Source organism: Acomys russatus, chromosome 16, assembly GCF_903995435.1.
Source record: "Acomys russatus chromosome 16, mAcoRus1.1, whole genome shotgun sequence".
Taxonomy (NCBI): Eukaryota; Metazoa; Chordata; class Mammalia; order Rodentia; family Muridae; genus Acomys; species Acomys russatus.
In genome coordinates, this window is record NC_067152.1 from 42,029,743 (window position 1) to 42,042,291 (window position 12,549).

Sequence of the window (12,549 nt, forward strand, 5' to 3'; positions counted from 1 at the left end):
TGTGGTTGCTGGGAATTGAACTCAGGACTTTTGGAAGAGCAGGCGTGCTCTTACCCACTGAGCCATCTCTTCAGCCTCAACCTCCTTAATCAAAGACCACACCAACCATAAGAAGTCATTTTTACTTTTATGTGTACAAGTGTTTGCCTAAATGTTCGCTGGTGCAGCAGATTCATGCAGTGTTGGCACGGGCCAATGAGAGCTTCAATCCCGGAGACTTGAATCTACAGACAGTTGTGAGGCATCTGGGGCTGAGAATCAAACCCAGGTCCTCTGGTGCTTTTTCACTAAGCCATTTCTCCAGCCTTCATAAAAATTTTAACTTAGAGTACATACCTTCTGAAGCCTCAACATAAACGCTGGGCTGTGTAGGCACTTTCCATTACAGCAGAGTGTGCAAGGAACTAACAAAAGCAGCTACGTTAGAACATGCCACAATTATTGTCACACATAGTGTGCGGGACACTGACCTGTAGCGCTGGAAGTCTCCGTGCCGTAAGCCATGCTGCTGCTGGGACTCCTTAATAATCTGAAGAACTAGAGCCGAGATCAAGGAAAAGCTCACGCTAACCTCCTGTAAGAGCCCAAGCACATTAACCATGGGATTCTGCTAAATTAATCACTTTTTAATAGTTGTCCTGGCTCAGGATAAGGCTAAACCTACAGAAAAGTGAACTGTCCCAGCTGTTACTATTTTCAGACAAAAAGGAAAGACAGTGCTGGTAGGGAGCCCGAAACCCAGCTGCTGTGTTCTAAATGCTGCCTCTGAGGCGTCTACCTGGACCTCACACGTCACTCATTCAAACAGACTCTACATGCCACCAGTGCTTGCCAAATTTAACTTTCCTTAACAACTGTCATGCTTCCAAAACCTATGATCAGCAAATGTCAATCAAAATAAGACAATCTCCATAAAAAATAATTATTCATTTTTCTTCTTCCTGGAGTCCATAATAAAACTAGGGCATTCTAACACGTATTAAGGATACTACCAGAGCAAAAAATAAAGCTATTAAATCCATGAGAACATACACAAAACACTGAATGTTTTATTTCAGAAATTCCTCTAAATCAACTCCATTTGATTTGCATCTCAAAAAGCCACAAAGGACTCCAGCAATGGCATGTGCCTGTAATTTCGGTACTCAGAAGGTACAGGGAGGACGTGCAAGAGCTCTAAAACCTAACACAAAAACAAGCAGGAGAGATGGCTCAGTGGTTAAAAGCACTTGCTGCACTTCCAGAGGATCCAGGTTCAACTCCCAGCACCCACACGGAAGCACATAAGGATCTGTAACTCCGGGTCCAGGGAATCCAGCACCCTCTTCAGGCCTCTGTGGGTACCAGGCACACATATGTACATGCAGGCAAACACACACATAAAATAAAATAAAAAAAAGAACATTAAAAAAAAGCCACACACTATACTGCAGCCACACAAATGATATATAAACTAATAAAAACAGGACAATAATGGGGAAAGGTTGCTCAGCCGGCAAAGGACTTGCTGTCTGAGCTCGAGGACATGACTTGGGACTCCCCGGAACCCATGTAAAAAGGCCAAACGCAGTGCATACGTCATCCCAAAGTTGGGGGAGACAAAGTCAGGAAGATCCCTGGAGCCTCCTGGTCATCCAGTCTAGCCCGGGTAGTGAGCTCCTGTTTTTAAATGAGAGGCTCAGCCTCAAAACCCAAGGTAGAGAGCGAGGAAGACGATATTGACCTCTGACCTGCACACACCACACGGCACGGACGCCTCCGCCAACAACCATACCCACGCCGACTCGTATACCCAGAAAAGCAATTCCTCCAGCTCTTCGTGAAGATTCCAACAAGAAAAAAAAAAAAGGCCTACAAGACCTACTTAAAAACAAAACAAAACAATCCTACACACCCCACTTTCAAAGCATCTAGCTGTTTTATTAACCAGTACACAGCAGCTGTCCAACAATAGCTCTACAGAGAAATGTTAAGACTGCAGTTTCCGCTCCACAGTCCAGGGGCTCCAGGTACCGGCCAGGAGCTCTACGGGGTGCTAGCTGGAATGTCAAGCCCACCCAGCTCAGCCCTCCAACCGGACACCTGGGGGGGGGGGCAACAGAGGGAACCTGGCCAACATCTCCACACCACCTGGGGGGGGGGGGGAGCTTAAAAGGCGAGGAGCTTGCGAGGGAAGACCAGAAGAGAGGCAAACCCAGAATCTGTGAATTCCACAAGTGAAGAGCAGGAGATACTGCACGCCTCGGCCTCCGCAGCCCTGGGGCCAGCACCCCGCTGCCTCTCCCGCCCCCAGCCCTCCAGATCGACACGTAGTCATTGCGACTTAGGCCACTGTTCTAGGATACTCTCCAAACTCAGGCTATCCCCGAATTCTTTGTTTGCCTTCGATCCGGCTGAAGGGCGTTCGTTTTCTTTATTCTCGTCTCCTCCGGCACTGCGTCCACCACCGCTGCCTCCGCCGCCGCCGCCACCGCCGCTGCCACCACTACCTCCACCCGGGACCTGCTTCTCAGCAGCCATCTTGCCCCTGCGCCGCAAAGCAGGACGGGATGGAGGAGGCGAGACGACCAGCGGTGGGAGAGAGCGGCACCTTACTTGCAAGGACGACGGTACACTGACGGACTTGGCCGCCCACCGCGTTCCCCGTTGCCGTAGCGGTGTGTTGGTGTGCGCCTGCGCGTCCCGGGTTTAGCCTGTGCCTGTAGCTAGGTCCCGGAGTTCCTGAGGATTAGCAGCGGATCACCAAATCCACCAACGGCAGGAGGACCAGAGAAAGACGCCCACCTCGTGCACCCCTGCACCGGGAGGGTGGTAGCCAGCACGTTTAATCCCAATAATGGGGAGGCTGAGGCTGGAAGATTGCCTCGAGTTCGAGGTGAGGCTGGAAGCTTGCCTCGAGCTCGAGGTCGGTCTGGGCTGCATAGTTAGCCCTTATTTCAAGAAAATGGAAGGGGAAAAAAGCGACAGCCTGGCCAGGCATGGTGGCGCATGCCTATAATCCTAGCACTTGGGAGGCAGAGGCAGGAGGATCTCTGTGAGTTCGAGGCCAGCCTGGTCTACAAAGTAAGTCCAGAACAGCCAGCACTATAAGAGAAATCTTGTCCCGAAAAAAACAAAGCAACACAGAACAGCGAAAGCCTAAACACTTTGGATTCCTGATTGTAAATCTTTCTTTTACTAGGGGAAAAGAGGTTTCTCATTCTAGGGAGCGCCCGACTTGTATGTAACCACCTCTGCATTGCCCCCCGCCCCCCCCCCAGGCATTGCCTTTAGTCAGAAGTCAGTGTCCCCAGTTGGAGCTTGAGACCCGTGGCTTTGTCTAAATTGTGTGACCATCCAGTCAGTCCAAGGATGACGTATATGAATCTTTGCGGTTGGATGCTCTCAGTCCTGAGGCTTTGTGTCCTGTGCCAATCATTGTGGGTACAAAGATGCTGGGCAAGTAAGTCTGTCACCCTGAACCAGTCCCCTCATCAGTGACATGAGGATAGCCACTTAAAGTGGATGCTAAAATGGGCGTGGTAGCTCATACCTGTAATCTCAGCATTTAGAAGACTGAGGAGGAGGATGTCTAGTTCAAGGCCACTTTTGGCTACATAGTTACATTTGAGGCTAACCTAGGCAACAAGAGGCCCTGTGTCAAAAAGACAAACATGACAGCACGTAGTGGAAGTTTTATTGTCTTTAAGACTCTTTAAGACTCAGTTGTGGAGGGGCCAGAGGGGCTCAGAGGTTAAGAGCACTGACTGCTCTTCCAGAGGTCCTGAGTTCAATTCCCAGCAACCACATGGTGGCTCACAACCATCTATAATGTGATATAATGCCCTCTTTTGGCCTGCAAGTGTACATGAAGGCAGGACACTGTATACATAATAATAAATAAATCTTAAAAAAAAAAAAAAAAGGTCAGGTTTGGTGGTGCATGCCTTTAATCTCAGCACTTAGGAGGCATAGACAGGTGGATCTCTGTGAGTTTGAGGCCAGCCTGGTCTACAAAGTAAGTCCAGGACAGCCAGGAAACCCTGTTTCGAAAAGAAAAACAAACAAATAAATAAAAAATGAAAGGTCGGGTTGGAGATAAGGCCAAACAAATTAAGAGCACTGAGTGCTCTTGTATAAGACCCAGGTTCAATTGCCAGCTGCCACATGGCAGTTCACAACTGTTTATAGCTCCAGCTTTAGAGGATTCGACACCCTCACACAAGCATACATTCAGGCAAAACACCAATGCACATAAAATAAAAATAAATTCTAGGGCTGGAGAGATGGCTCAGAGGTTAAGAGCACTGTCTGTTCTTCTAAAAGTCCTGAGTTCAATTCCCAGCAACCAAGTGGTGGCTCACAACCATCTATAATGAGATCTGGTGCCCTCTTCTGGCGGACAGGCACACATACACACAGAGGACAGTCTAATAAATCTTTTTTTTTTTTTTTTTTTTAAATCCTTGCTGGGCGTGTGATGCAGGACTTTAATCCCAACACTCGGGAGGCAGAGGCAGGTGGATCCCTGTGAGTTCGAGGCCAGCCTGGTCTACAATGAGAGTCTGGGACATCCAGGGCTACACAGAGAAACCCTGTCTCAAAAAACTAACAAAATTATTTTAAAAATACAAATAAATTCTAATTTATAAATAAAAGGTAGCCAGGGAACAGGGCTGTTCAGTGCCTAGCACCCACTCCAGTGGCACACACAAAAAAAAACTATAACTCGAGTTCTAGGGGTCCTGATTCCTCTTCTGGCCTCCACATGCAGGTGGTGTACATACAGACAAGCAGACACATATAATTAAAAACAACAGGCCAGCATGGTGGCACACACCTATCAAGTCGGGAGGCAGAGGCAGAAGATCTCTGTGAGTTGGAGGACAGCCAGACTAGACAGAGAAACCCTGTTTTGAAAAACCAAAAAAAAAAAATTTTTTTTTCAGATTTTTTTTTTTTTTTACAAATATGAGTGTTGGTGTGTCTGTGTACCATTGTGTGTGCAGCACCCTCAGAAGTCAGAAGGGGGCATCAGATCCCCTGAAACTGGAGTTCCAGATGGCTGCGAGTCACCACATGGGTGCTGGGAACGGAAGCCAGGTCGTCTGTGAGAGCAAATGCTCTTAACCACTGAGGCACCTCTCCAGCCTCACAACTTTTTTAAAGGAAGTCTTGCCCTTGCCTGTTGCCACTTTTCTTGCTCACTCAACTCAGCCATACCAGCCGTGACTTAGGGACACAACCCCACACTCTTATATTATGGCATCTTATTTCCTGGTCCCTCTTTATGTGTGTCCCCCCTGTGCCCCCAAACCCTAATAGTGGGCTGTTTCCTCACCCCTACTCCTAAGTTCAGTGTTTGGTTGTGGATTTGGTTCATTTTTTGTTTTTCTTTTTGTTTTTTTTTTTTTTTGGTTTTTTCGAGACAGGGTTTCTCTGTGTAGCCTTGGCCATCCTGGACTCACTTTGTAGACCAGGCTGGTCTTGAACTCACAGCGATCCGCCTGCCTCTGCCTCCCGAGTGCTGGGATTAAAGGCGTGCGCCACCACACCCGGCTCTTGTTTTTCTTTTTGTTTTTTTGTTTTGTTTTTTTTTTTAAATAGTGTGATGTCCAGACTGGCTTTGAACTTCTGCACTCAAATGGTCCTTCTGCCTTGGACTCCTAAGTAGCTAAGACTGTAGATAGGGTGGTGGGGGGACACACATGTATTGACAAATAATGCCACATCCTTCTTTCAAAAGATTTATTTATTTATTTACTATATATAAAGTGTTCTGCCTACATGTATGTGTGTGTGGTCTGTGCCTTGTGAGTACATGTGCACCAGTATTTATTCAGGAGCCATGGAGGGTGTCAGACCTCCTGGAGCTGGGGTTACAGGGAGTTGTGGGTGCTGACCTGTGGGTGCTGGGAACCAGTCCTGGGTCCTCTGCAAGAGCAGCAAGTGCTCATCCTTCTTTGAAGGCAGTGCTCCCATGTCGTTCCATCCCAGACAAGGGAAGGGAGGGTCGCAAACAGGCTGACAGAAGCATGTATTCAGTGAGTTTCTGGGTTAAAATGGAGGAAAAACACGGGAGTGAAATGAAAATGTCGATTCTGGCCAGGCACGGTGGTGGATGGCTATATAACCCCGGCCCCCCACAGGGACTGAAGCAGAAGGCTTGTGAGTTCAAGGCCAACTTGGGCTTGACGGAGAGACACTTAGTCTTATAACAATCCATCAAACAAAAACAAAACCACCACAACAAAACCTGCTCCCTTTTCCTCCTCAAGGTAGCTCTCTGGAGTTTCTGTAAGGCAAGGTGGGGTGCTCCAAAGAATTAGAAATGGGAAGAGACCTAGAAAGGATGGCTGGCCATTCCACTTTGCTACTTGTGTGTTTTGGGGGTGGAAGTACCAACCAGGGCACCTATCTGTACTTGGTGCCAGTCCCCTCATTCAGGATAGTGGGGTGGATCTCTTAAAGGCGACCCACGTCCCAGACGCACCTTAGTTCCCCCACTACTCCAGGGGCAGTGAGACAAGCCAGTGAGCCGACTCAGTTTAAAGCTGCCCTCAAGACCCAGGACTTGAGGGCAGGAGCCAAGTGGAGCCAGGGTTATCTGACAGCACCTCACCCGCCTGCCGCAACAGGAGACCGTCCTACACTCTGGGTGCTTGCTCCTCCTGCTGTCCTCCGCGCACCCCTGCTCTGGCTCTTGGAGCTTCGCAGTCTCGCTGTGGCTCTGCAGCGAGAGCTGCGCGCTCGCTAAGTCCAGTACAGCTGCGGGAGCCAAGACAGCGTCTACCTCGGTGACACCATGAATGGCACGGGCAGCCACGGGGCCGAGGACACCAGCCAGGAAGGCAGCGGCGGCTGGCAACCCGAGGCTATCCTCGTACCTCTGCTTTTCACGCTCATCTTTCTCGTGGGCACCGTGGGCAACGCGCTGGTACTGGCGGTTCTGCTGCGCGGCGGCCAGGCGGTCAGCACCACAAACCTGTTCATCCTCAACCTGGGCGTGGCCGACCTGTGCTTCATCCTGTGCTGCGTGCCTTTCCAGGCCACCATCTACACCCTGGACGACTGGGTGTTTGGCTCGCTGCTCTGCAAGGCTGTTCATTTCCTCATCTTCCTCACCATGCACGCCAGCAGCTTCACGCTGGCCGCCGTCTCCCTGGACAGGTGAGTGAACATTCTGTTGTGTTTGAGAACTGGGTGCCAAGGTAGGGGTTTGGGCTGGAGCCCCAAAGCGGAGACCCAAGAGGAATGCGCAGAGTGGGTGAGGACACTGAAATCACAGTGGCCTGAGGCCCTGCAACGCAAGCAGGAGCCGAGGAGAAAAGCGATTAAGAGTCAGTGATTAAGAGTGTCCCTCCATTAAGTCTGTTCTGGGACCTCGACGGCTGGAGAAATCAGATCCCGGGGTTCTTCACGTTATTATTGCTTGACCTAAATGCCTCTATGAAACTTAACAGTACTCAACTTGCAAATGAGAGCCAGCATGTCAGTAACTTGCTGGCGTAGGCAGAAGGTAATTGAGTGCTGCATTTGTTTCTTGGCGCCGAGCTCAGGACCTGGACCGTTGTCTGGCGCCTTAGGCTCAGGACTTGGGAAGATCCACGCTGAAGTCAGAGAGAGAAAAAGAGAGAGAGAGAGAGAGAGAGAGAGAGAGAGAGAGAGAGAGAGAGAGAGAGGGAAGGAGGGAGGGAGGGAGGGAGGGAGGGGCGCGCGCGCAATATGAGGTCTCCTAGCTGCCCCTCAAAGCTCTCTAAGCTAAGGCTCCCTCCCTAGCTAAAGGAGAAAGAGAAGCCTCCAGAATGCTCTGGAGGGATCTTGGCAGGAAAAGACACTAGGGACAGGTCCTGGGGAGGAAATCCTTGTCCACTTCCATTATTTCCCTCCCTTTCCACATCATTTGGACCTCCCCACAGAAAAGCAGCGAAGAGAAGCCATGGCTTTCATTCTCCTCCACTTTCCACTGAGTGCAAGGCGCTGGCTCCGGGACTGCTGGCACAAACCTTCCGTTTTCCTCAGGAATTTCCTTGCTGTACTCTGGCTCTAGTCTTCTCCAGTTTGTCTGTTAGAGCCCCAGGAACTAAGGATCTGCCTCCTTGGGGGTAATACTCCCTGCCCCTAGAAGTCCAGGCAGATTCTCCAACTTCCCGCCTTTGTTGGTTTCGGGGTGCCCTTTCCCTTGAAGTAGGTCGGTGGTCACGTTCTCAGGGACAACAGAAAAATGGCCTAGACTTTCGCCATTATTACTGCCAGGTCTTGCCCCAATTCTAGGATCAGAGGAGTACCAGAAGCACTGGGGTGCCCTCCAGACATGGGCCATATAACCTCCTGTCAGAGGCCTCCTCCAGAACTAGGAGAGGGTTGGCGGTGGCCTAGCAGTGAATCCTCTCGCTTACCTGATGCCCCCCCTCCCGCCCCCACTGTCTCCAAAGGTATCTGGCCATCCGCTACCCGCTGCACTCCCGCGAGCTGCGCACACCTCGAAACGCGCTGGCGGCCATCGGGCTTATCTGGGTGCTAGCACTGCTCTTCTCTGGACCTTACCTGAGCTATTATCGTCAGTCGCAGCTCGCCAACTTGACCGTGTGCCATCCAGCATGGAGCGCTCCTCGACGCCGCGCTATGGACCTCTGCACCTTCGTCTTCAGCTACCTGTTGCCAGTGCTGGTTCTCAGCCTGACCTACGCGCGCACCCTGCGCTACCTCTGGCGCACTGTCAACCCAGTGGCTGCGGGCTCGGGTTCCCAGCGCGCCAAGCGCAAGGTGACACGGATGATTGTCATCGTGGCCATGCTCTTCTGCCTCTGTTGGATGCCCCACCACGCGCTTATCCTGTGCATGTGGTTTGGTCGCTTCCCGCTCACGCGCGCCACTTACGCGCTGCGCATCCTTTCACACCTAGTTTCTTATGCCAACTCCTGTGTCAACCCCATCGTTTATGCGCTAGTCTCCAAGCATTTCCGCAAAGGTTTCCGCAAGATCTGCGCAGGCCTGCTATACCGCACCCCGAGGCGAGCTTCAGGCCGAGTGTGCGTCCTGGCGCCCGGCAACCATAGTGCCAGTGTGATGGACCACGAGTCCACAGACCTGACACATGTGAGCGAGGCAGCGGGAGCCCCTTGTGCCAGCACACGCACTCCCTAAGTGTACAGCCTCGAGGAGAGCCCGCGGTCCAGTATGATAAAGGATCAAAGGGCGTCTGGACAGCGTGAGCTGAGGACACCTCAGGTTTATGCTTGGGTGTTAAAGGAGGTGCGGCTAAAGACCAAGGGTTGTAGGGAACGTTGGTTCTCTGTTGTTCACAGATTGGGAGAGTGGTGACATATGCCTTCAGCTCCAGCACCTGGGAAGTGCAAGCGGGAGGAGCTGGAGCAAAGCCAGCTGTGGAGGTTGAGGCCTGCTTAAACTACCTGAGATCCAGCTTGAAAAAGAATAAAAAATTAAACAGGTTCAAACCATGTCATATGCTGTGATGCATGTGGGATTTCCATCATGAAGCCCCAAGCCCCAGGGTAAAAAGTCTGTGGGACTTTACAGATGTGAGAGGCTTCTCACAGTGGGGTGCAGGGTGCTCAGCTTAGTTACTAAAAACCAGCAGCCCGACCAGAAAGCAGCCAGGCTATGGATCCAGCGATGCCTGACATGTGACCATCCACAGGTGCTAGTTTTACAAACATCTAAGTCATCAACCAACTCCCGTGACAAAGACAGGGGACACACTTGAGTGGGTTGAAGGCGATTGCTGGGTAAGAGGAATTACTTGTGTTTGTGTTTCAGGGGCTCGCATCTGCTTCCTGCTCCCCGGACCCTCTTCTTCGCACTTCACTCTTGGCCTTGCTCTTGCTTCCCTATCTGCAGCTGGGCAGGATCAAGAATGCAGCATTTCAGTTTTTGCTTGGGGTCAAAAAGTCACCTCAGGTTACATTCCTCAAACACTGCAGTGATTTGGGTTGGGGCAAGCTAATTTGGCAGAAGAATGTCCCAGGCTTTCACGCTGGAGCTGGTCTTTATCTGTCTCTGAGTTGTTTGTTTGTTTTTGGAGACAGGGTTTCTCTGTGTAGCCTTGACTGTCCTGGACTCGCTTTAGTAGATCAGGCTGGCCTCGAACTAACAGCAATCTGCCTGCCCCTGTCTCCCAAGTGCTGGGATTAAAGGCATGTGCCACCACTGCCCAGCCCTGTCTCCAAGTTTTTGGGCCAAGGCACTTTACATAAAATCAGAACAGTGTTTAAGGAGTAGCAAGGACAAAGATGACCCCAGCTCACATCATGGAGTGACCTGACTTTGGCCAAGGGTACCACTAAACCACACAGCCTGCAGCCCTACCCCAATTAGGGCCATGCAGAAGAGACAGAAGTGGGCTAGAGAGATGGCTCAGCAGCTAAGAGGACCCGGTTCAATTCCCAGAACCACAGGATGGCTCACAACCACCTATAATGGAATCTGATGCCCTCTTCTGGGCATATATGCACCATATATGCACACAGAACACTGAAATAAATAAAATTTAAAGAAAAAAGAAACAAAGGCTTGCCTCATAGTGCAGTGCGTCTCAGGTGCTGAAATGGAGCAGGAAAGGACACATAGGTAGGTATAGTGGCTGGGGCTAGCCCCTGAGCTTTGTTTTGGGTGTTTGTGGAACTTTCCTGTCCCAGCACAAGAAGGGCCTGGGCTCTGGCCACGGTGCTTCTCCCTGCCGGCTATAGCTGAGTCACAGGCCTGTGTGGACCAGGGTGGCCATATGGAGCTAACCCGGCCCTAACCACAGAGACCAACTGTGACTGAGCTCTGTGATCTCCCGGGGGACCACAGTGATTGTGGCCTCAGTCTCTACACGTCAGCAGCACTGTGTTCACAGAGCCTGGGGTGGGAGGCTGGGTGGAATGTCAGAGAGGAGGCTGGTCTCCAGTTTAGTCTGGCATAGGGCTTCGTGGCCCATTAGGCCAGTGTGGGTCCCTCACCCCATCCTAGTCTTAGGACAGCTGAATGGAGCACAGAGCAGCACAGATTCTTCGTCTCCCACCAAATTGATCCATCTCCAGTTTCCCTAGGAGGATCTTCCCAATCCTCCTCCAGTGTCACAGCTGCCCCACAACAGCTGGCTCCTGTCACTTCAGCCTTTTCTCCCCAGAGCAACTGCTCTCCACAGCCAGGGCCAGGCTACACTGTCTGGGCTAGGGGTGATAGACCCAGAGGCTCATTCTCAAAGGCAACTGAAGAGACAGCCACCCAACACGTGCACAAACCCACCAGATGTTGAACTGGCAATGCACGCCCAGGAAAGCCTGCAGTTGCACCCCAAAGGCCCCAATGTTTCTAGTGTGGGATAGTGGGCAGAGATGAATCTGCAGTTACTTCCCTGCCACAAGGTGCTGCCAAGTACACTTATTTCCACAAGGAAAATTCATCTCTGAATCTACCGCCCTTCTTTAACTGGAGGCAGGCCACCTGATGTGCTTCCAAAGACCAGGAGAGCTGTGGATTAGCTCCCCTCCCACCTGCCCCCAGAGGCCATGAGAACCCTGCAGCTTCTATGGGCTCTTCTCTTTCCTCCTGGTCCACCCCTTTGCACATCTGCACCCCACCCCTTTCAGTCCCATGTGGTGTACTCTCGAGATTGTGACCTGAAAGCTCAGGTTCCACTGCTACACAGAGAAACCCTGTCTCAAAAAACTAAAGAAAAGAAAAGAAAGCTCAGGTCCCAGGCCAGCATTCCATGCCCTGCTTCCAGGTGACAGAGTCCACTTGGGAAGAGGCTGACAGGATCTGGTGGAGGGATGGGTGATACGCACCCAGAGGCACTGCAGTCTTGCTGGTGACTGCTCCCTCCACTCCCAGGAGATGCCTTTTTCTTCCAGCTGAACCTGATCACAGAACTCAAGCCCTTCCTGGTGCTGCTGGTTCCCAGAGAGGCACTGCTGTGAGCCAATGTGTGAGGTCTGTTGACCCTCAGAACCACTGAGTGCACCGCCTACCTCACCTCCCACTCCTCCCCAGGGCCGGCTCTGCGCAGTAAGCCCTGCTCCCTTGCCCCACTTCCCCACCTAGTCACCAAGACTCCAAGAGTCAGGCCCGACCTAACCCCCTTCCAGCAGCAGTGTACTTCTCCACTTGCTGCTGCTCTTCCTCAGCACGACGGTTGCTGTGCAGACACAGCCTTGGAATGAGATGAGAGCCAACCCCATGCACAGGGGAGACCGGAGCGATCCAGAGAACCCTGGGCCTCACATGGAAGGTAGTGGGGAGCCGTGAGGAGTGAGGCCAAGCAGACTGAATGGATCAGAGTGATAAGCCGCACATCCACGGCTGGGGCAGTCTTGGGTGGGGGCGTGCTGCAGGCACTTGGCATTTATACGCTGGCACCTGGCTCTGGGCCTCACTCTGCCCTCCCCAAGTAGAAGCGGCTTTGAAGTAGGGCAGATCCATTCCCTAAAGGAAGGTCTAGATGGCCAGAGAAATGCCCATGCCTGGCGGAGTTCTTAGAGACAGTGCCTCCTCCACCAGAGGGAGCTCAGAAGGGGCCACTTAGGAGGGGCCACTTAGGATGGGCCACTTAGGAGGGGCCAG

At 51.7% G+C, this 12,549-nt stretch overlaps 2 protein-coding genes across 2 annotated transcripts in view; one reads left to right on the top strand and one right to left on the bottom strand.

The window, feature by feature from the left end:
- Window positions 1–2,542, bottom strand: part of Srp68 (signal recognition particle 68) — a 31,256-nt gene extending 28,714 nt beyond the window's left edge. Inside the window, exons 1-2 of the mRNA XM_051159087.1 lie at window positions 2,346–2,542; window positions 471–537 (exon numbers count right to left, since the gene is read on the bottom strand). Of these exons, the coding sequence (XP_051015044.1) occupies window positions 471–537; window positions 2,346–2,520 (242 nt within the window). The 5' untranslated portion in view covers window positions 2,521–2,542. The remainder of the gene's footprint in view (window positions 1–470; window positions 538–2,345) is intronic.
- Window positions 2,543–6,627: 4,085 nt separating this feature from the next.
- Galr2 (galanin receptor 2) lies at window positions 6,628–9,178 on the top strand. Its single transcript, XM_051159089.1, has 2 exons — window positions 6,628–7,149; window positions 8,415–9,178. The coding sequence occupies exons 1-2, from the start codon at window positions 6,785–6,787 to the stop codon at window positions 9,124–9,126; spliced, it is 1,077 nt and encodes a 358-aa protein (XP_051015046.1). The 5' UTR covers window positions 6,628–6,784; the 3' UTR covers window positions 9,127–9,178.
- The last annotated feature ends 3,371 nt before the right edge of the window (window positions 9,179–12,549 follow it).